Source organism: Mya arenaria, chromosome 1 (assembly GCF_026914265.1).
Source record: "Mya arenaria isolate MELC-2E11 chromosome 1, ASM2691426v1".
Classification (NCBI taxonomy): domain Eukaryota; kingdom Metazoa; phylum Mollusca; class Bivalvia; order Myida; family Myidae; genus Mya; species Mya arenaria.
This window is the reverse complement of record NC_069122.1, coordinates 23,063,560-23,086,369: the sequence shown is the minus strand read 5'-3', so window position 1 is coordinate 23,086,369 and position 22,810 is coordinate 23,063,560. Positions and strand designations below refer to the sequence as shown.

The 22,810-nt window shown below is 36.5% G+C and overlaps 1 protein-coding gene across 1 annotated transcript in view; it reads right to left on the bottom strand.

Annotated features, from left to right (window-relative positions):
- Positions 1-22,810, bottom strand: part of LOC128229667 (uncharacterized) — a 61,132-nt gene that overhangs the window by 15,014 nt on the left and 23,308 nt on the right. Inside the window, exons 11-17 of the mRNA XM_052941448.1 lie at positions 18,950-19,001; positions 16,522-16,657; positions 13,847-13,891; positions 13,560-13,587; positions 11,638-11,774; positions 11,458-11,520; positions 1,619-1,717 (exon numbers count right to left, since the gene is read on the bottom strand). Coding sequence (XP_052797408.1) covers positions 1,619-1,717; positions 11,458-11,520; positions 11,638-11,774; positions 13,560-13,587; positions 13,847-13,891; positions 16,522-16,657; positions 18,950-19,001 — 560 coding nt within the window. The remainder of the gene's footprint in view (positions 1-1,618; positions 1,718-11,457; positions 11,521-11,637; positions 11,775-13,559; positions 13,588-13,846; positions 13,892-16,521; positions 16,658-18,949; positions 19,002-22,810) is intronic.

Below are 22,810 nucleotides of genomic sequence, written 5' to 3'. Positions count from 1 at the left end.
ACAGTACTGCTTACAGTTCCTGTAAATTTTTGTGACTCTGGCCAATGTACTTTGGGGTTGGCCGATGTACTTTGGGGTTGGCCGATGTACTTTGGGAGATATGTGCAACAAAATATTGCATTTAACTAAGTCAAGGGTCATAACTCTACACATACATATTGGGCTAGGCAGCACACCAAACTAAAGGTCCACAACTTTGTGTAAAGTTTCATGATGCTGGCAAATATACTTTTGGAGAAGTGTGCGACACGTATTACACCCCTGTCTTCCTTTCCCTGCAGGCATAAACAATTCCTTCAGTATTTTCTTAGAAAAATCAAACTTTCTAAATGATGAAGACATTGATAGAAACTCATTGTACCTTCCACAACCTAACCAGCAGTGTGTACAGCTTGCTTACCAAATAAGAATTAGCTTTACAAATCCTTTCCAGATAACAGGATATAAAATACATCAATATTTATAGCATGCAAATCTTCTACACTAGAAAATATCATATGTATAATGTTTCAATTTATTTCTCCCAAGCAGAAATAAACTAGATACCCTACTTCTGTTTTACGTTAGTTTTATTTCTCAGATATATCTCTTTAATTATCTTAATACTTTACATGCTCTCAGCTAATGGACAAAATGCACAATGTTTATGTGTCTATTCAATATCTTCATACATAAAACAGGCAGTGCACAACTTTATTTAATACTTGATGCTCAGACAACAAATGTTGTCATAAAGCACTCATACAGTACACATTTTCCAGATCCCTTTGTGCAAATAAATCAGATTTTTAAGACAATGTAGCAAAATGACTGTTTATACAGGTAATTTTCTACAGCAAATATGGAACATCTTAATACCTTAAGATACTTATTGTGTCTGATCCAAGTATTTATATTTCATTTAATCTAAAATGATTGGAGTATACTATTATTTTAGAACATATGCGTTCAATATCAAATTTGATCATCTTCCTACAATTCAATTATCTTTTCATGAAAACATTTATACTACAAAATACTAATGGCAATATTTATACCATCTGTTTCAAGCCAAGTCCCTAGATGGAATATATGCAATACCAAATCACATTGAATGGCTTGCATAAAACCATGCCGATACTTAGTATACATCTTGTCACAGATACAACCTGTGCAATTGTCTTTGTTGCAAATTTGATGCCAAATCTGGGTAAAAACCATATGTGTGAACGCAACTTAATGTTCAATCTCCTTGACTACGGGTCAAATTTAGTGGAATGGTTTCTGCATCAAGTGGAGGTTTTTCTTAAGATTATTTACTTGAAAGAAACAACATCATCAGAATAGATAAATATTAAACTATGGTTAAATATTTACTATTAAGCATGTACCAAATTGTTTGTAGTCTAGCCTTATTGCAAGTTATTTGCCCGACATACTAAAGTGAATGGATTGGATTATCCAACAACATGTATGGGCTATGATTTAGAAACAAGATACACATGTAAATGAAAGATTACGAACTAGCACCTGGTCAATAGCCCATCGGTGCAAAACCCACTGTTGGACTTGATTTAAAATGGTAATAAACACAACAGAGAGTCACAGAAAAGAATCTGATAGGAAACTGACAACTGACCTTGTTTGACTTTCCATGTCGTAGATGATGACCAAATATCAGAGTTACTTCTGCAGTTTTGAACTCAGGTTCGTGTTTTTCTAGGGTTTTAGTGGGTTGCTGAAAACAATAAAATGAACTATCAATACAATGTTAAACTCTTTCAACATTTTCATATTAAAAACAGCGATAGTTTTTAAGGTAATGTACAATTATCACATGACTTCATTCGCCACGAGTAATTACGACAACAACAACAACAACAACAACAATGGCAAGGCTAAAAAACAGAAAAGCTAATAACTAGATCTGTGACCATAGGACAAGGATGTCCCATCAATCATGTATTTGTCACATAAATGTTGCTGAAGTAAGTTCTGCCAGTCAGTTCAAAGGAAATTGTGATTGAGGAATCGATGTACAAAATGTTGCCACTAAATTCAATAATTACGATAATAAGTATGAAAGTATAGTAGGGCAGACATGAGCAATAATACATATTTCAGTCAAATTTGTTTTGCAAGATTTAGAGGTCTGTAAAACATTTTCTACATATATCTGTGACACAAACTACCAATATCACCCTAAGTTACAAAATTGTGAAGAAGACACAGTGTTTCACTTGTTAAAAGGTCTTTATTTTGTAATATCTTAGCTCAAAACGTGTCTTGAAATGACAATTGTTTACCACTTCAACAATTAGGAAAACATGTACTACCAACTTGAATATGCAAGAGATTTTCGTTCTGTCTATCAAATGAGACATTTATGCCTGAAATGTTCATTATTTAATATGCAGTTATTATGTTAATAAGAAGTTTATGACGACAACATCTTGGTTAACAATTAATACCAAAAACTACAATGCCTGACTGACAGTATGTTGTCCACACCAGCAGGCACATTACAGAGAATGACTAAATGACTGATTTCTTTCCCCAGGTGCTCATACTAAAAACAGGAAAATTTAAAAAACAAGATTGAATGCTTGGAAAGCAATATAAGGATTAAAATAATAAAGAAATTGTAGAAATTATCATTATATTCATTCTAATATATTCAACAAGGCCTTACTTTATATCCTGGGGGTAAAGTGATTACTCCAGCAAGATGAAAATGCCCTTTTCTTACATAACACAAGAGGCCCATAAGGGCCTATGCTCACTTGCATGGCTCTTGTGGTCATTTTTAATCCAGAGCATGTATATATGGGTAAAAGGCAACAGACATATAGTTCACATTGTGTATTTGGGTTACCTGAAAACGTTGCACGTTCAATGTCTGAGGACAGAAAGTGTTGTAAGCAGATAAGTTGCATGAACTATTTTAATATGTGCCAAGTAAAGGTCATCTGACAAAAAAATATGCTTTCAAAACTGTTCTCATGGTCAAAATTTCTGTAGTTTTAAAATAAAGTTGGTTGAAAGGTCAAAGTCAAGGGCATACATGGACAACATTGATGCTCATTTGCAAAACTGTAGACATGGTCTAAATATCATTGCTGTAGCTTTAAAAATAAAAAAGGTCAAAAGGGGTAGCATATTTTCAACTGTTTTGTTTGACAGTCATCATATGATGCTCCACAACAAATATCAAAGGTATGAGCCTTGTGGAAGATTTAAAAAAAATTCTTAAATAAGTCTCTAGAAAACTTGTGACCCCCGGGGCAGTGCCAGTTTTGAACCCAGGGTCATAATTTGTACAACCATGGTAGCAGACCACTAAATTGTGCCTTATTCAAAATAGCAAGTGTCTGCATAGCTGGTTCTGACAGAAAGATTTTCAAACATTCCTTATTTAAGTATACCAAACCTGTGAACCCCGGGGGATGGCCAGTAATGACCCCAGGGGCATAATTTGAATTTTGTGTTGAGATGGATGCGTGAACACACAAAAAGATTTTCAAACATTTCCCACTTTAAGTTTACCAAACCTGTGAACCCTGGACGTGGTCAGTAATGACCTCAGGTGCATAATTTAAACAAACATTTACAACCAATTTTAGTTTAATAGATGAATGCGCGAACTACAGACACTCAAAGCTAAACAAGAGCTGTCACAGAGACAGCGCGCTGGACTATTCCGCCGCTTTTCAGTGTATGGATTGAAAAGTTTTGGCGAAACATGCATGGATCACTGTTAGATTAAATTTCAATGCAATACATGATGTGCTGAGATATTAACGTAAATTGAATTGGAAACTATTTGAGGTGGTACGCAAACTTTAACATAAATTTTAAGTCGAAAAAGGGGCATAATTCTGTCAAAATGCTTGATACAGTGACCTCCCTCTGTGTACAGGTTGGGGTATGATGGTGAACAAGTGTGCGAAGTTTCAAAGCCAGATGTCAATGGACTTTGAAAATATTTGAGGTGGTACACAAACTTTAACATATATTCAAAGTAGAAAAAGGGGCATAATTCTGTCAAAATGCTTGATACAGTGACCTCCCTCTGTGTACAGGTTGGGGTATGATGGTGAACAAGTGTGCGAAGTTTCAAAGCCAGATCTAAATGGACTTTGAAAATATTTGAGGTGGTACGCAAACTTCAACGTAAATTCTAAGTAGAAAAAGGGGCATAATTTTGTCAAAATGCTTGATAGAGTTACCTTCTCCTGTGTATAGGTTGGGGGCATGATGGTGAACAAGTGTGCAAAGTTTCAAAGCCATATGTCAATGGACTTTGAAAATATTTGAGGTGGTACGCAAACTTTAACATAAGTGGTTATGCCCACGCCGACACCGACGCTCGGGTGACTAGGATAGCTCTCCTTATTCAAGTTTCATCAAGATACAATCAAAACTGAAGACTATATCGTTTTAATAAGCAATTGTTTACAGACGCACGGACGCACGACCGCAAGGACGCATATACTACGTACACATTACCATCGCATAAGCTCTTTGGCCAGTAGAGCTAAAAACTTTATTTAGGATGAATAAATTATGCCCAACAATTGGTTTTTATGGGGAACAAATGTTATATATATAAAAACTAGAAGAAATCACTTTATTAAATTTGTTTGAGAACCAAGGGAGCTTACTTGTGTTAGAACAGAACACTTGAATAATCTTAGTTTGTTTGCCTTGAGAAAGAAGGAAGCAAGCAGCTGAAGGGCTGCAACCATTTCAGCAATGGTTTGGGTGCAGTTTAGGTCCCCAATGGAAGTCAAAGGGGGTGAAGAAACCTTGTCACAGAAGCTACACAGACTTTTTAATAGGGATGCAAATGGAAATTTGATTGAACGTTTGGTATTTTAATGTAAAAATCGGTTTTTAAATATTCAGGAGGTTTTTTTTGTTTCATAATTAAAATAATCAACCATTTGCCTACAACTGTGTTGTTGTGTGTAATTTTCACTTGACTTCTTTTTACAACATTCAGCCCCTAATGCCAGAGGCATGAATGTGATGACAGTACACTATACACGTCAATTAGTGACATATTGTCGGGACTTTAAACAGTCCTCGTAATTGTACGAATACTGGCTTTTAGACAACCGACATCAAACAAGTTTCAATTATGCTAGGTTTACATTAGGCCACGATTACCATGATGTCCCCGATTCCAGAGCATCGTGGCGAACGTAACAGAGCGTGGAGTCGAATCGGGGTGATCGTGGGGGAGCGTAACGGAACGTGGTTGAATCGGGGACATCGTGGGCATCGGGACAGATTTTAAATCAAACTTAAATTTCACCACGATTGCCCCAATTCATTTTCTAATCGTGACAGAGCGTGGCCTTCGTAACAAAACGTAACGAAGCGTAACAGAACGTGGAGTACAATCGCACCAGATCGGGACCAGCGTGGACACATTTTTTCATCCCGCTTCGCTGCGACGTCTCACGATAGCTCCACGCTCTGCTACGATCTACCACAATCTGTTACGATATACACTTTTCTATCATTTATTGCTCCACGTTGCGTCACGCTCTCCTACGGTATCCCCGATTGTCGTTCACGTTCTGATACGCTCCAACACGTTTCCTCATGATAGCCACGATTTCCACGCAAGCTGCATATACATAACAGCTTTATCTACTGGTACTCTATCAGTTTAATCATGCCAGCGAAACAAAAAGGTTCCAAAACTTCAAGAACTGTTGTGGTTGATGTTCATCCGCCACCACCCCCTCCCCCACCTCCACAACCGGAAGAAATTGAAGATGCTCCGGTGGAAACCCCATCGCCCCAGGATGATGCTCCAAAGAAGACGAAATTTCCCAGAACAACTACAACATACACTGACCAGCAAAAAAGAGGAAATTTTAGATTTTCTCAAAGCTTACCCTTCCATTTATGAAAAAAGAAGGGCTGACTATAAAAACATGCAGCTCAAGGAAAGCTTGTGGCAGCAACAGGCTGATAAAATGGGGACAAGTGTAATTGAACTGAAAACTTGGTATAACAGCCAGAGGACAAAACTGGGAAGGTAACGTTTTATAGTAGTTAAATGCACATGTTAAAAACGCTTATGTATATGATAAAACGTTTTATGATTTAAATGTTTTTGGCTAATGTTTATTTTCAGTAAACCTAATTGTGTTTTATTTTTGCTATAGGCTGAAACAGGCATCAAAGAAGTCTGGCCAGAGCAAAGAGGTGTTTAGTGCGACGGACCAGTGGGTGTGGGATCATTTCCAGTTCTTGGTTCCACATATTGTTGACGTTCAACGCAGAAATGTCGTCAGTTTCAAGTCAAAGATTCAAGTTTCAAGTCAAACGCCTCCTCGACATCTCAGCAATCCACTGACGTAGAGGGTGATTCTCCGGCCCCCAGTATAACAAGCCCATCGTCTCCTAAAAGGTCGTTATCTCCTTCACGTGACAATACTGGAACACTAGGTATGTGTCGTAATTAATCATTTTTGGTATCTATCAAAACTTGATCCGTTACAAATAATCCTTTAGATACTATTTTGCCCTTGTAATTTGTAATGTTGTCCTGTACGTCTGTCAACAACTAGTTTTGAAAACATGGTTTAATACAAACGTTGTAACAATCAGTCGTATCATCTAGTAGTAACAATCATCAATTCATCAATTGCCTTGTCCAGGTAAAAAACTTGCACTGTTATTTCCAACGACTAATTATACACGTTCAGAACACATTATTTACAAGTACGAATGGACTAACAATAAAACACAAATAAATTATAATATTCATGCATTGAACTATAGTACGTATATTTACAGAGAACATGCTTAAGGTGTTCCTAGCTCAGAAGACCGCTTCTTCGAAGTCTACCGATGGTGCAGGTTCCTTTTCTCTGTACGTCGAGACCAAACTTAAGCTGTTGTCGGGATCATTGCGGAGGGAAGCGGAGCAGCGCATTCAACAGGTCCTGCATGACGTTGAGTCGAAGGCCGAGCAACAGAAATCAGCACAACAGCCTCAAAATCAGGTATTGTAATGTATTAATGTTGGTACATTTAGATAAATGATATTTCATACATGTATTTTGATTTGGGTAAACTGTAGTTACCTTTATATAGGCATTACCAGTATACCAGTAACGGTCCCGTAGTAAAAAGTTCTCAATTGTATGCCCAATACTGGAAACTATCTTTCAAAAACTGTGTAAGTAAGCTATCTGTGCAATAACTTAAAATTAATTAACACATCCTTAAATATGAAAACAATATATTTGCAGGGATATGCATACCAGAATTGGCAGCCACACCAGTGGAATGACCTTGTGTTTGCGAGGGCCATTGGCTTAATGGCCCTCGCAAACACAAGGTCATTCCACTGGTGTGTGGCAATCCCAGGACAGGCAATGGGTGCAAGAGCAGTTCCCTCTTCATATGTTTACTAGCCCTCCTCCAATGACAAAAGCATACGTCACGCTGGTGGCAGATCTTCAGGAGAAGACATACACGGAGCTTCAACCCATGGTTAACAAGCCAAGTCTTAACTTGTCAGCATTGGCACAGGAGGCGGGTATCCCAATGGATGTGGAAAATGACGATTAAGGCAACTTAATATACATGTAGCAAAATCATACAGAATGTGTATACTCGCTGATTATTTTAAATGTCCATGATACTTTTGACCTTTTTAAGACAGTTGTGAATTGCTCTAACAAAGAGGACATATTAATTCGGCAAATCGCATGTTTATATGTTTATCACATATGCTTTGATTGACCTTTTAAAGATAATTGTGAAATTTCTCTATGAAAAAGAGATATTGATCCCGCAAAATTCATATCTTTATGTTTGAGCATATAGGTTTTGTTCAAAAAAATGTTTTAAATAGTTGTGAAATTTCTCTAAGAAAGAGGACATACTGGTTTTGCAAATTTCAATTTTGTATGTTGTACCCCATAAGACATGTTTAAATAAACAGTTGTGTTTTATTTTCTAAAAATTGTTTAAGTAAACAATAAAGTTAAGGAAAACATTTCAAATTTGTTAATTTGGTTAACACACATACTGTAATTGCTATGCCAAACCAACTTTGCAAATGTAAAAATCAGGGTTTCACACGCTAGTCACTATTTACATTTGGTATCATATTGTTTTGCCAAGGCACAGCTCCACCTGGTGAACTGAAGAACTGTTTAAGTTGCTCTCGTTGTATTTTCGCATCGGTAGTTGCCCTGTTTCTTCGTTCATCTGGTTGAGGAACATCCTGCCAGTTTACCACATTTCGCCAGTACCAGGTTCCATACTATGGTCATCATCCTCATTGTCTACTTCATTGGTCATTATTGGATATCTACAAACATAAACAAAAATATACACTAATTAGTATCTAGCGGCTGTAAGCGACACATTAAATACGTATGTGCCAGATATGTAAAGTTAACCAAATATATATGTACCAATATTTTCCTAAATAACACTAAAGATAACACCTATGATTTAAACAACACAGCGTGTGTATGAAATTAACTGCTAATATAACATTCTATGACATTTAATAGTATCTGAATATAACATTTGTCTACTGGGTTGCAAAATATCTACCCACGGCGTCATTGTAAAAGATAATATAAAACAAAAAATAGTGTTTTCCGTGTAAAATTTGTTCATGTAACTTAAATGTGCCATTGTTGTTAAACATGGTTAATTCAATTCGCAAACGAATTTAAATATCCACCAACCTCGTCCTTAGCAAGTTGTGTAGTACTACAACTGCTTCAATGATATCTCTCACTACTTCAGGTTTCTGTTCCAAAGTCCCAAGAAGACATCGGAATCTCTTTGCCAGAATGCCAAATGCATTTTCGACAACACGTCGGCCTCTAGATATTCTGTAGTTATATATAAGATCCTCTTTTGGAATTGATCTCCGTGCATATGGTTTCATTAGATACGATCTCAGTGCAAAAGCATCGTCACCAAGAATGAAATAAGGCATATCTATGTCAGGGTCACCATTGTTTAAAGGGCACGGTGGGGGTATTCCAAGTGTACCATCCTCCAGACAATCAAACAGTTCCGTGTCCTTAAAGATCTGTGCATCTGACATATGTCCCATACCACCTATTTCAATCCAAATAAATTTGTACTCCGCATCCACTAACGCAAGAAGTGGAATGGAAAAGAAGCCTTTATAATAATGATAAAGACTACCCGACTTCGCAGGCATCTTGATAGCTACATGCTTGGTATCCAATGCCCCTAATGCATGGGGGACATTCCATTGCTTCTCAAATAGGTCCGATATAGTTTTCCATTGTTCAATTGTAACTGGGCATGCCATTACTTCGTCTTTATACCCAGCTACAATGGCCTTGCACACTGTTGGAACAATCCTGCAAATAGACGAACGGCTACAACGAAATGCATATGACAGTGATGGATACTTATCCCCAGTTGCCAGGTGTCTGAGGACAAGCGCCAACTGCAATCCAGCACTGTCCTTTGCTTTTCAATACTTGGCAATATTCTTTGGTGAATCTCGTCAAACAAGGCTGGAGCAATTCTTAGATAGTTTATGTATACACCGACATCCCGACACCGGAGTTCGGCGTTTAATAGTTGTGTGTAATGTCCACATTGAAGCCTACTTTCAACACTTAACCATGGCTTAACCCAGCATGGCCTAGGCTTTCTATTTCTTCTTCTGACTTCTAATCCGATATTTATATCACGTGTATGCTGTGACTTTTTCTTTCGTTCAACAATATATGCGTAAATTAAAACAGCCAATTCAGGATCGTCTATATCCAGCTGGTTCATTGTTGCGAATAATAAGCCTAAAGTGAATTATTTCTTGTTTAAATATCAAATCGTGACGTAAAACGTGGTCATTTGTCTCAAATCGTAGGTCAAATCGCAGGAGATCGCAACAAAGCGGCTTTGTCGTGGGAGATCTTAACAGGACGTAACGGAACGTGGTGGAGCGTGGAAGCCAATCGTGATGATCGCAACAAAGCTTAACAGAACGTGATGCAAATTGTGGGCTCGATCGTAGCAAAGCGCAGTAGAGCGCAACAAAACGTGCTGATTTCGTAAGGAAGCGTAACAGAACGTGGAGTAGACCATTTAATCGTAGAGCTCCCAGATTTTTTAGCCTCTGGCTAATCGGGGAGATCATGGCCAGATGTAAACCTAGCATTATTTTCGGTAAATTTTAATGTTCATGCCAATAAAGGATTTAGGGAATCGGCTGCCAATTGACCTGTGCAATATTGCTCAAATCGCAGTGATGATATGAACAACATGTCCTAGTTTTGTGCTGTAAACTGTATTCCATGTTTCAGTATAACGTTTGTGCTTTATAATGTAAATGTATAGAATAGTGTTTTAGGATTTCATGTATTGTTGTCCAATAAAGAAGTTGAAATTCACAGTTAATTTTGTTTTATTATTTAACTAGTTCCTGAGGTGGTTTGGTTTTCCTATAGATATATTTAGTAGGGGTCAATACCAGAATGAGGCTGCTCCTCCTACAGAATGACCCTCTGTTATTCAACCAGTAATTTATGATCTTTACCATGTTTACAAATCAATGCAGAGGAAACGAAATGATTTGTTTTTGTATGTTTAAAATCTGTAGCTATTTATTGGATTTTGTTCAGAAAATGTGGACTTTCGGAGGCCGTTTTGTGTAAAAATCAGGTCTGTCGCATGTACAAAGAAGGGCTTAAAGGCCCAAGCTATTAGTATAGCGAATAATAATGATAGTTAAATATAGTAATAATGATAACTTCTATAAGAATCATTTTGATAATCAAATATTCGATTGAAAGAATTACCTAATTTTCAAATAAGAATTTTGCCATTCTTATGCATCCCTACTTTTTAAGAAGCCATTTTGAGGGCTCTCTCTACTTTAAAGCAAAGTAGTGAAAAGTAGCTAAAATTGTATAATGAGCCAATCCGCTATCCCAAAATTGAGCAGTCTGAAGAACAAAGGGAGCTTACTTGCGATAGTGGCATTCGGAATTCTTTGGACATTTTTTTTTTAGACAACCTCGGATGTATATGGACGATTAATATACTCAGAAATTGGAATGTTTCAGTCCACTGCAAGTAGATCGCATAGTAATTTAATTTTGCAGTTAAACTGAATGACTTAAAACTCTTTGGAATCTTGTTTATGTTTGCAATAATACACTTCACTGGCAATCAATTAAAACTTAGATCAATAAATACAAGCTAAAACACTAAATTTAATTAATGATATAATTCAAAAATTTACGAACTACTTCTACTGATGTACCAGCATGCATCCGAGGTTGTTTTCGATAAAAATGGCTGAGGAGTTCTGAATAGCAATAGTGGAGGAATGGCACAGTCTGAAGTAGTCTGCCTTGAGAACAAAGGAAGCTTACTTGCAATAGTGGAGGAAAATTGAGCAGTTTGAAGTGGTGTGAATTATGAACAAAGGGAGCTTACTTGTGATAGTGGAGGAAAATTGAGCAGTCTGAAGTTGTGTGCCTTGAGCAGCTCTATCTCAGTCTGGAATAATAAAAAAAGCAATGATATTTATCAATATTAGTGTTTACAAAATCAAAGCAGTCTCATCAAATGAAAGAAATTACTATTTTTGAAGAACATTTTCAGTTATCTACTCACAGAGAGTTCATATCTGTGTCCGAGCGAAGTTATGCCGAGGTTATGTAGGTGGTCTATGGAGAGGTTCAGGAGTACCTTGCCTGTCACGTGCTGCTCAAGGAACATGTCACTGTACACCAGCAGATCAGGGTTGTGGGCTGGACATAATCCACACAGTTACAAGCTCATATATAAATATCAGTTGCCATGGAGGGGGATAGCATATAATTTTAACCCGATAAGGTAAATGTCTACTGATAAGGTAAATGTCTACTGCGGTGTTAGCCAAGGTAGCCATTAAAATTTCATGCTATCCCCCTCAATGGCATCAGATTTTAACCGTTGCATTTGTGGTGTTTGAATTGACAAGGAGTCAACAAGATCATGTCAAATTTGGAGTGATAAATTTTCATTGTGTTATTGTCATGTCATATAAAAAACTGTTTCTAGTTTATTTAAATTTCAAAATTTAGATTTTTGCGTCTACCTACATGGATTTACAACTGTATATTATAAGCGCCTATTGTGCTCACGTGTTGAGAAAGCAAGAAATCTATTTTTAGACTGCACGGAGGGTAGTATTATTAATTATCACCTGAGACATTACAGAATTTCTCATCATGACTGTACTATAAATTTAATTTTATAAAGGCATAGTCAGGTGAGGTAGAATATTAAATTACATACTGCTTGACCAGGATTACTACCCTCACAGTCTATCTTTGTACAGAAACACAACATACATGGCAAAACTCTTACTTTAAAACAAGAGCTGTCACAGTATGTGACGAATGCCCCCCAATGTGACATTGACCTACGAACAAGGTCAGTACATGAAAAGTTGATCTTGCCTTTACGTGTCAAATACATATGGCAAGTTATTTTAAATTGCCTCTGAACATAAAAAAAACACCCATACTTGACAACCTACACTGTTATGTCCTTATATTCAGAATTCCCTTGTGAATAAACACTTAGTGTATCTTTCACCTTAGAGGTAGGGACACTGGTCTTGCACACGACATGTCGTCTTCGTATGTGGAACACATGTAGCAAGTGATTTTAAAATCTGTCCATACAAGGGAAAGTTACAGCCCGGACACGACAACCTATACTCTATGTCCTTATATGCAGCACTCCATTGTGAATAAACACTAAGTGTGACCTTGACCTTTGAGGTAGGGACACGGGTCTTGCACGCAACACGTCGTCTTGGTATGTGGTACACATGTGGCAAGTTATTTTAAAATCTGTCCATACAAGAGAAAGTTACAGCCCGGACACGACAACCTATACTCTATGTCCTTATATGCAGCACTCCATTGTGAATAAACACTAAGTGTGACCTTGACCTTTGAGGTAGGGACACAAGTCTTGCACGCCACACGTCGTCTTGATATGTGGAACACATGTGGCAAGTCATTTTAAAATCTGTCCATACAAGGGAAAGTTACAGAGCCAGACACCACAACCTATACTCTATGTCCTTATATGCAGCACTCCATTGTGAATAAACACTAAGTGTGACCTTGACCTTTGAGGTAGGGACACGGGTCTTGCACGCGACACGTCGTCTTGGTATGTGGTACACATGTGGCAAGTTATTTTAAAATCTGTCCATACAAGAGAAAGTTACAGCCCGGACACGACAACCTATACTCTATGTCCTTATATGCAGCACTCCATTGTGAATAAACACTAAGTGTGACCTTGACCTTTGAGGTAGGGACACAAGTCTTGCACGCCACACGTCGTCTTGATATGTGGAACACATGTGGCAAGTCATTTTAAAATCTGTCCATACAAGGGAAAGTTACAGAGCCGGACGGACGGACGGTACGATTTTAATATGCCCACCTTCGGGGGCATAAAAACAATGTTAGATTAAATCTTATTGTCACAAAATTGTGGATGATTATACATAGTCTTCAAAAGATACCCACCTAAAGCAATCTGCTTCACCCACTGACTCTGAAAAACAACACAGGAAACAGGCTTACTCATTTCTATAATCTATAATTGTACAGAGATATCTCTATCATCTATATTTGTATAAAGATCTATGTTTGTTAAAAACCACAAGTATATATATGGCCAGAACAACACTATTTTATCAGAAACTATTTATAACATTGTTTGTTTTGGGTTAATTGATGAAACAATTGCATATAATCAATCCTTTTTCTTGTGATTCTTAAATTAAAAAATACTATCCACATAGTAAACATACCACATCATATTCTGTCCAAGAGTTGACGTCATGGGAATCCAGAGACTGAAAACAGTTGGAGCCAATTTGCTTGTTAGCTAGATATAACAAGAGCACTACAGAGTGAACAACACCTACACAGGCTTACGTAACAAAACCTAACATGAAATTGCACTTATGAATGATAAATTGATAGTCCACCAGCAAAAATGGCATGAGTTAAAAGAAGAATTACATTTAAGCAACACCCCCAAGATTAGTCTTTTATGTCTCTAGCTTTTCATAGTGTATATCCTTTTTTTGGTTGAAGAATTGTTTTAAACAAGAGCTGTCACAGTATGTGACGAATGCCACCCAATGTGACATTGACCTATGAACAAGGTCAGTACATGAAAAGTTGATCTTGCCTTTACGTGTCAAATACATAATATGGCAAGTTATTTTAAATTGCCTCTGAACATAAAAAAATACCACCCATACTTGACAACCTACACTGTTATGTCCTTATATTCAGAATTCCCTTGTGAATAAACACTTAGTGTATCTTTCACTTTAGAGGTAGGGACATGGGTCTTGCACACGACACGTCATCTTGGTACGTGGAACACATGTAGCAAGTGATTTTAAAATCTGTCCATACAAGGGAAAGTAACAGCCCGGACACGACAACCTATACTCTATGTCCTTATATGCAGCACTCCATTGTGAATAAACACTAAGTGTGACCTTGACCTTTGAGGTAGGGACACGGGTCTTGCACGCGACACGTCGTCTTGGTATGTGGAACACATGTGGCAAGTTATTTTAAAATCTGTCCATACAAGGGAAAGTTACAGCCCAGACACAACAACCTATACTCTATGTCCTTATATGCAGCACTCCATTGTAAATAAACACTAAGTGTGACCATGACCTTTGAGGCAGGGACACGGGTCTTGCACGCGACACATCGTCTTGGTATGTGGAACACATGTGGCAAGTTATTTTAAAATCTGTCCATACAAGGGAAAGTTGCAGCCTGGACACAACAACCTATACTCTATGTCCTTATATGCAGCACTCCATTGTAAATAAACACTAAGTGTGACCTTGACCTTTGAGGTAGGGACACGGGTCTTGCACGCGACACGTCGTCTTGGTATGTGGAACACATGTGGCAAGTTATTTTAAAATCTGTCCATACAAGAGAAAGTTACAGGCCGGACACAACAACCTATACTCTATGTCCTTATATGCAACACTCCATTGTGAATAAACACTAAGTGTGACCTTGACCTTTGAGGTAGGGACACGGGTCTTGCACGCGACACATCGCCTTGGTATGTGGAACACATGTGGCAAGTTATTTTAACATCTGTCCATACAAGGGAAAGTTGCAGCCCAGACACAACAACCTATACTCTATGTCCTTATATGCGACACTCCATTGTAAATAAACACTAAGTGTGACCTTGACCTTTGAGGTAGGGACACGGGTCTTGCACGCGACACGTCGTCTTGGTATGTGGAACACATGTGGAAAGTTATTTTAAAATCTGTCCATACAAGAGAAAGTTACAGGCCGGACACCACAACCTATACTCTATGTCCTTATATGCTGCACTCCATTGTGAATAAACACTAAGTGTGACCTTGACCTTTGAGGTAGGGACACGGGTCTTGCACGCGACACGTCGTCTTGGTATGTGGAACACATGTGGCAAGTTATTTTAAAATCTGTCCATACAAGGGAAAGTTACAGAGCCGGACGGACGGACAGTGCGATTTTAATATGCCCACCATTGGGGGCATAAAAAAACAGAATTGTTTTGACCCACAATATCCAAATGTCTTTTCATATGAGCTCCACTCTCACTTCCTAAATTAGCATTACATATTTAAACAATATATCTATGTTTAACATTAATTGTGTCTAAGATGACTTGTGTTGAGTAATGTGGAATAAGTAATAATTATAAAACATAAAGAGTATAACTTGACGCTTATCAAGGCTAAGAAAAAAGTTATGGCCATTGATATACATGAGCAAATTGTGGCTGGTACTTTCAAGGCTATCACAATATCCTGATGCTTTTTCTTGAAAAATGGGAAAGCTATTAGGGATAATCAATCTTTGTCCCCTGAGTGCTGCGTTGTCAGAAACATGTGGAAAAATAGAATTAAGGTGTTTCAAGAGGAAATGCATTGATTATGAATGGTTGAACTAGGTTTTCAGGAAAGTAAGTACAAACATTTCGACCTTTGAACTCTCCACCGATCTAAATGTTCCACAAAAACAATCATGGTCTTCATGGCCCTGGGTCAAACTATTCATGAGTTAGTGTAAATACTATAATTTTAAAAAGACTGTTGTTCACAACATTAACATTTGGCCAACTGACCCTGAAAACAATACAAGTCATTTACTAGGCAACCTAAAAGTGGAGTTTTATGGTTCTAGGTCAAATCATTCCAAAAAAGTTGGTTGTGACCTTAACCTTTTGACCTACTTACCCAAAACACAATATGGGTCAAGTAAGGGCAACTTTCTACTAAAGTTTCATGGTCCAAGGTCAAACCATTCTTGATTATTGAGTGGACCGTATGTCAAACTGACTGACCTATGGACATTTGCTATCCTGTTTCTTTAAAAAATTAAAAATATGAAGACAGCTCCAACATAAGGCCACCCTAAAATTGTGCACCATATAACTCACAGCAACATGTAGTAGTTTCTCAAAGTCGGCTTCTCTAGCCATCAGCTGAATTTCCCTCTCGCGGAGTTGCCTCTCCTTGCTTGTTAGCTGACTCTCTGCCTTTTTCAGCCGTACCAGCGTCTGCTCTATCTCAGACCTGCAAGTATACGCAGTAGAGATTGTCACAACATTTCTCAAAATCAAAGATTCTTCATTTTTTTGTTACTACAACCTATTTCAAAAACAGTACAACTGATATTTTCAAATGAAACAAAATATGCCAGCCCTAATTTTAGGACACCATGTTTGGTGATAAATGGTTTCATGTGAAGCCAAATTTAGAAAGCGGACACTGTAAATACAGTTTTTGCAAGTGCAGGCGTCATTGGAAGTGACTGAGGCAACCAAGCTGGAAATCAAGGATGACCAAAATATTATGCCAGTACACATTCTGACCAAATGTGGTGATGATTGAACAAAGGCTTTGGACAACATACTGGACGCCCCCCTTACACCGCAAGTTAAACTATAAACTGCCTGTTTATTTTAAAAATTGGCGTATAAAAAGGAATGTTGTTTACGCTGGGTACAATTAAACATTGTTACTACATGTTTTCTAGTAGTTAACCCTTTAGCGCATGTATACGAGATAGGCCGACATAGCTCATTAGCAGATGTAAACGCATCTGACCGACCCTATACACTACTGGATGTAAACGCATCTCCCACATATTTCAATAGGGTCATTTCAATACTTCAATTTTGCATTTTTCTTTTTGTGAACAATATCCCGGATGTTTATAAAGCTAAAGCTTAACCTTTTGTGTATTGATTTTCCCTCGAAAATGTCGTCTGCTAAAACTTGAAGGTTATTATTTATACTGCCAATCACAGGTGTGAGATCCCACTGTGACGTAATAAATCCTCAGAGGAATAGCAGTACTGTACAGTATGGAATTTCCCCTAAAACATTGATGCGTAAATCATTGAATATATTATGTCAGTTGGATTAACCATTAAAATCAATAAAGATTATAATTATTTGAAGATAATATTTTGTGTTACAAACAATAGAAACAATAAGTAGCCGAGAAAATGATGAGTAAATTTTCTGCTGAGCTAATTGATGGCCAGCATGGTTCTGGTCGTAAAATAGGTCAAGTAAACACATTTGTGCAAGCGTTTCATGATCTAGATCTTTTTATTCATTACTTTGAAAACATTTCTCGGCTTTCTTTTTGTAAAGAATTGTATGAGGGGGTAATAAAGTTAAACAGACACTCTGGACTGGATCTCTCAGCTGGATGACACCGGATATTCCTGCCACATTATTGTGTATTATACACAAGAACATCAATTGTCAGCTTTTTAATCCATATGGGTCTTTTTTATGATAGGGGTAATAAAATTTAGATCGATCTCAGCATTTTATTACCCTTTGATTTAATGCAATTATGACATTTCAAAAAAATGTTACAATTCCATCTTGAAAATGCATTCACAGATGAAATAAAATAATTTTATATTTCATTATTGACACCATTCATTAGATAATTTAATTATCTATAAAAATGTATTCACATAAAAAAGATTTGGAAACAATTTGGAGTTATATTGATTTTAAGGTCATACTGCTCTATTCATTTTCTTATTTTCAAATATCCTGAAAATACCTATGCAGATAAGGACTGCTTATCAGTAAGTTGGCTATTGACTGGGAGGTGTAATCTGGCCACTAGTCTATGTGCTAAAGGGTTAATAGAAAGTTATCAGTAAAATATATTGAGGATGATTGTTTGTTTCAGTGTAAGATCGTGATGTATTTCATCAAGTTAACACACAAAGCTATATTTCACAATGGCGAGTTAAATATTTAATTTTGGTGTTCTCGATGTAAATATATTGCAATCTCAAACTGAAACAAAGATAAAGATTTAATTGCATTGTATTAGAAAAAACGTGCTTAACTGTATGCGTACATAACATCATTTCGTAAATGACGTCGATATTTTGTACCAGCCCTATGCACCTATGTTTGTTTTGAATAGCCGAACTGGCTAAATTCTTAAAACAGTGAAATATATCAAATTCATATTTTCACTGTTTCAAACAATGAAATATCATTTTATTTCACAGATAAATCTTTACAAACCACTGGAAAGCATATCATAGAACTTGGTATTTCAGTATTTTAAACAGTATTTTAAAGATTTATTTTGTAAACACAAAAAGAAAATATTTCACTCATGGCAACGCCACTCATAATATGTAACTTCTGGTGATTACACGGTGAAATATATTGAAATCACAACAATGGAACAAACCAGTATCATGGTTTTATTCAAGCCCATACTTTTTAAAGTACCAAGTAGTAAAAGTACATCATTTATCATGCAAACTTGATTGTATTCCCAGTGTAGTTAGTTATAGTATGTACAAAACAACTTACTGCCATAAGCTTTTATCCTCGAGAAAAGTGTTGGTCACATCATGCATTGAATCTGTAATTAGGATTAAACAAACTCTGAAAATAGTTTAATTTCTTTCACACATCCCATCAATTGAATAATTTTGAATAAATCCGTAAATTATAATAAAATTAACAAGAGCACATACTGCGGGTGCTGAACACTAGTCTGATTTCATCCTTTTATGGTTTATTTATTTCATATTCTGCATCTGATAGTGAACAGGTATTCCAAAGTTTGAAAGTGATGGATTTGATAGTTTGCATGTAAAAAACAAAACATAAAAAAATCAGACTAGCTAAAAATTACCAAGTCCAAAAAATACTAAAATATTCCCTACCCTTCCCTTCCAAATGTGTGAATCAAAACCTGTTTGATACATTGAAGGCATTATCCATCTATTGTCTGTGAAAAAAATTGAATTAAATCCAACAAAAATTGAAGAAGCTATGTCCAATTCTCAAAATCTACTAAAATCCATCAAAATTCATGTTTTTTACCCCCAAAAAACAGGTGAGACTCAGCATCTTTAGGCTACAATGTGAAGAAGCGTATTAGTTGAACAAGTTCCCCAAGTTTCAAAGCGATAGCTTTCATACTTTCCATGTAAATGACCTAAATGCAAAACTTCACTTAAACAAGAGGCCCAAAAGGGCCTATACTCTACTGGCATGGCTCTTGTGGTCATTTTCAATCCAGAGCATGTACGTTTAAGTAATAGGCAACAAATACATAGTTCACTTTTAGTGTTTGGGTTAGCTGAAAACGCTGCACGTTCAACATCTGAGGGCAGGAAGTGTTGTAAGCAGATTGGTTGCATGAACTATTTTAATATATGTGCCAAGTAAAGGTAATCTGAGGGTAAAAAATATTTGCTTTCAAAACTGTACTCATTGTCAAAATTTCATTTCTGTAGCTTTAAAAATAAAAATTTGGTCAAAGGCAAAGTCAAGGACATCCGAGGACAACATAATGCTTGTTTGCAAAACTGTTCACATGGTCAAAATTTCATTACTGTAGCTTTAAAAATTAACCCTTTCCCGCATGATTGTGCCAAATTGCCCCTTTATCTATTCCCGCATGATTGTTGCAAATTGTCCCTTTATCGATTACCGCATAATTGTTCCAAAATGTCCCTCTATTGATTCCCGCATGATTGTTCCAAAATGTGCCATGCTTATTTACGGTCATTTATTAACATAACTGTTGCTTATTTTTTTGGCAACAAATGCATTTTTGTGTAATATAAACATCGATAATTATATAAATAATAAAAAAAGATGATGTTACTATTCAAGATTTTCAGAAAATCGCGACTAAAAGAGACAGAGGTCAAACACGCCTTAAAAGTTCACAGTGCATGCTTAACGCGTGCTTGTCTCGTTTTTTTAATGGAAAATACCCATACACGTCACTAGCTATTTAAAACTACCAATAATTAATATCATATAAATATATCCTATTGATCACACGCTAATGACGTCACCTGTCATGGTTTAGAAATGTGTCAAAATGGCTGATTTACTATGTAGTAAACAAGAATCTGGCTTGAATAAACACAGTCATTTGTCACTTCTGTTTCCAAAAATGGAATGTTAATCTGGTAATAAAAATGTCCCCTTACGTCTGTTAATCAAAGTAAGTATTTTGTTGTGAATACACGGATAATTATAAAATTATATGTGATATGACCCAGTTTGACAGCTGTTAAAACACGTGTTCTCTCGACCTCGATAAATACACAAGAATGTTGTCGTAATTGTCCATGCATTTTAGACCTTGATTTATTGCCTTGTGTTGACAGATTTTAATTATAATATTATTACGGAATCACTGAATTTAATTTAAATAAGGATTCTGACTATTAAAAATTTTAGTTGTTCGGCTTATTGAGAGCAACATACGTTCCCAAAGTTTTTAAAACTGCCAGTAGCAGACCCAGACTTTTATTTTGATATTTACAATTATTTTATTCAATCCATTTTTCAACAACGAACATGCAAATTTTTTTATGAGAACAATGAATCTGAAATAAAATTTGTTGTTTGCCCAATTAAATTGTGTTTATTTTTTAACAATACATGATTTCTGTGATTTGAATATTTGTTTATTGTCAAAACCTTTTTAGATTAAACTATGATCACTAGATTCGAAATTTAATACACTACAAATACTATATTCATTATTTGAATTTCTAACATTATTTTAATCAAAAGAAATACTATAAAATATTAAAGTTGTTATGCATAGGTGTCAATGGAAATATAGTATAATATGAAATCAATTGAAACATCTTCAATTTTTCACAGGAGTTGTGTTTCTCTATAAATATTCAACCAAATAATTTAGACATGACTATTGTTTTTACATTATATATATCTCGATTAAGGTGTTAAATACATGTGTGACTGTCCTACTTACTCAGTTAATAAATTTTAATGATACGATTTGTTAACCTTTAGGTACAAATTGATGTATTGTTCGGCATTGATCTTATAAGTAATGTATTATATTCATGTTTCTTTATGTTTTCGTATAACATTTTAATACGTACCCTTTTGAAATAACATAAATTTATGCTTGCGTTTTCATTCTAAGCATTTATGTGTGTGCGTGTGTATGTTCTTTCAGAAGGCCACATTGTAAATAAGTCGTGTGTTATGTTTGTTTATAATATGATGCCTATGTCTTAATGTGTTACCTTCTTTAAATAAAGTTATTATTATTATTATTATTATATTAGACAACAGAATAAAAATTATACCACTGGATTGGAAATTCATTTACCTACAAACTTTATATTGAACTATATAATTGATTAAACCAAAAGAAATACTAGAAAAATAAGTTAGAAATGCATAGGGGGCAATTTTTCAATATTCTCCAATAATCTCCTATGCAGTAGGGGTACTTATAGGGGCTTATTATCTATTGGCTACTGGTTATCAATGTACTGATAAGCCATGCAGTGGCAGGCCTAATATGGCTGATTTGACATGAGGAAAAGGGTTAATAATTAAGTAAAAGGGGGTGAGGCCAGCTTTTGCCCAAGGGGCATTATTTCAAATGTTTCAATTGCATCATATAATGCTCCACAACAAATATCAAAGGTATGGGCCTTGTGGTTTGAAACAAAAAGATTTTGAAAATATTTCTTAAATAAGTCTCTAGGAAAACTGTGACACCCAGGGCAGTGCCAGTTTTGACCCAAGGGGCATAATTTGAACAACCATCGTAGTGGAACACTAAATAAAGCCTTGTTCAAAATAGCAAGGATTTGCATAGTGGTTTCAGACAAAAAGGTTTTTAATATTTCCCAATTTAAAGGGGGGGGAGTCCGTCCCTTACAAAGAAAAGAGAACTCTTCCCTGGGCCTCCGCCAATGTCGCCGAGGTCATTTGCATTTGCTGCGCTGGTCCCTTGCGTACAATCGCCGTGCGGGGGGGGGGGGGGGGGGGGGGGGGGGGGGGGGGGGGGGGGGGGGGGGGGGGGGGGGGGGGGGGGGGGGGGCAGTAATGACCCCAGGGGCATAACTTGAACCAATTGTGACTTTCCATGTAAACTTGGCTAAAAATAGTCTTCCCTCACGTAGACTTGGCTAAAAATAGACTAGCTTAAAATAGCATTTTTTATACTTTCAAGACCCAAAATCCAGGCATGCATGGGCAGATCTGGCTGGTTTTCAATAGGAACCAAGTTCTAATGGATATCTAAATACTGTACAAGTTTCATCGAGATACAATCAGAACTGAAGACTGTATCATGTTCACAAGCAATTGTTTACAGATGAACTGATTTTTTAATACTTTCAAGGCCCATAATCTAGGCATGCATGGTCAGAT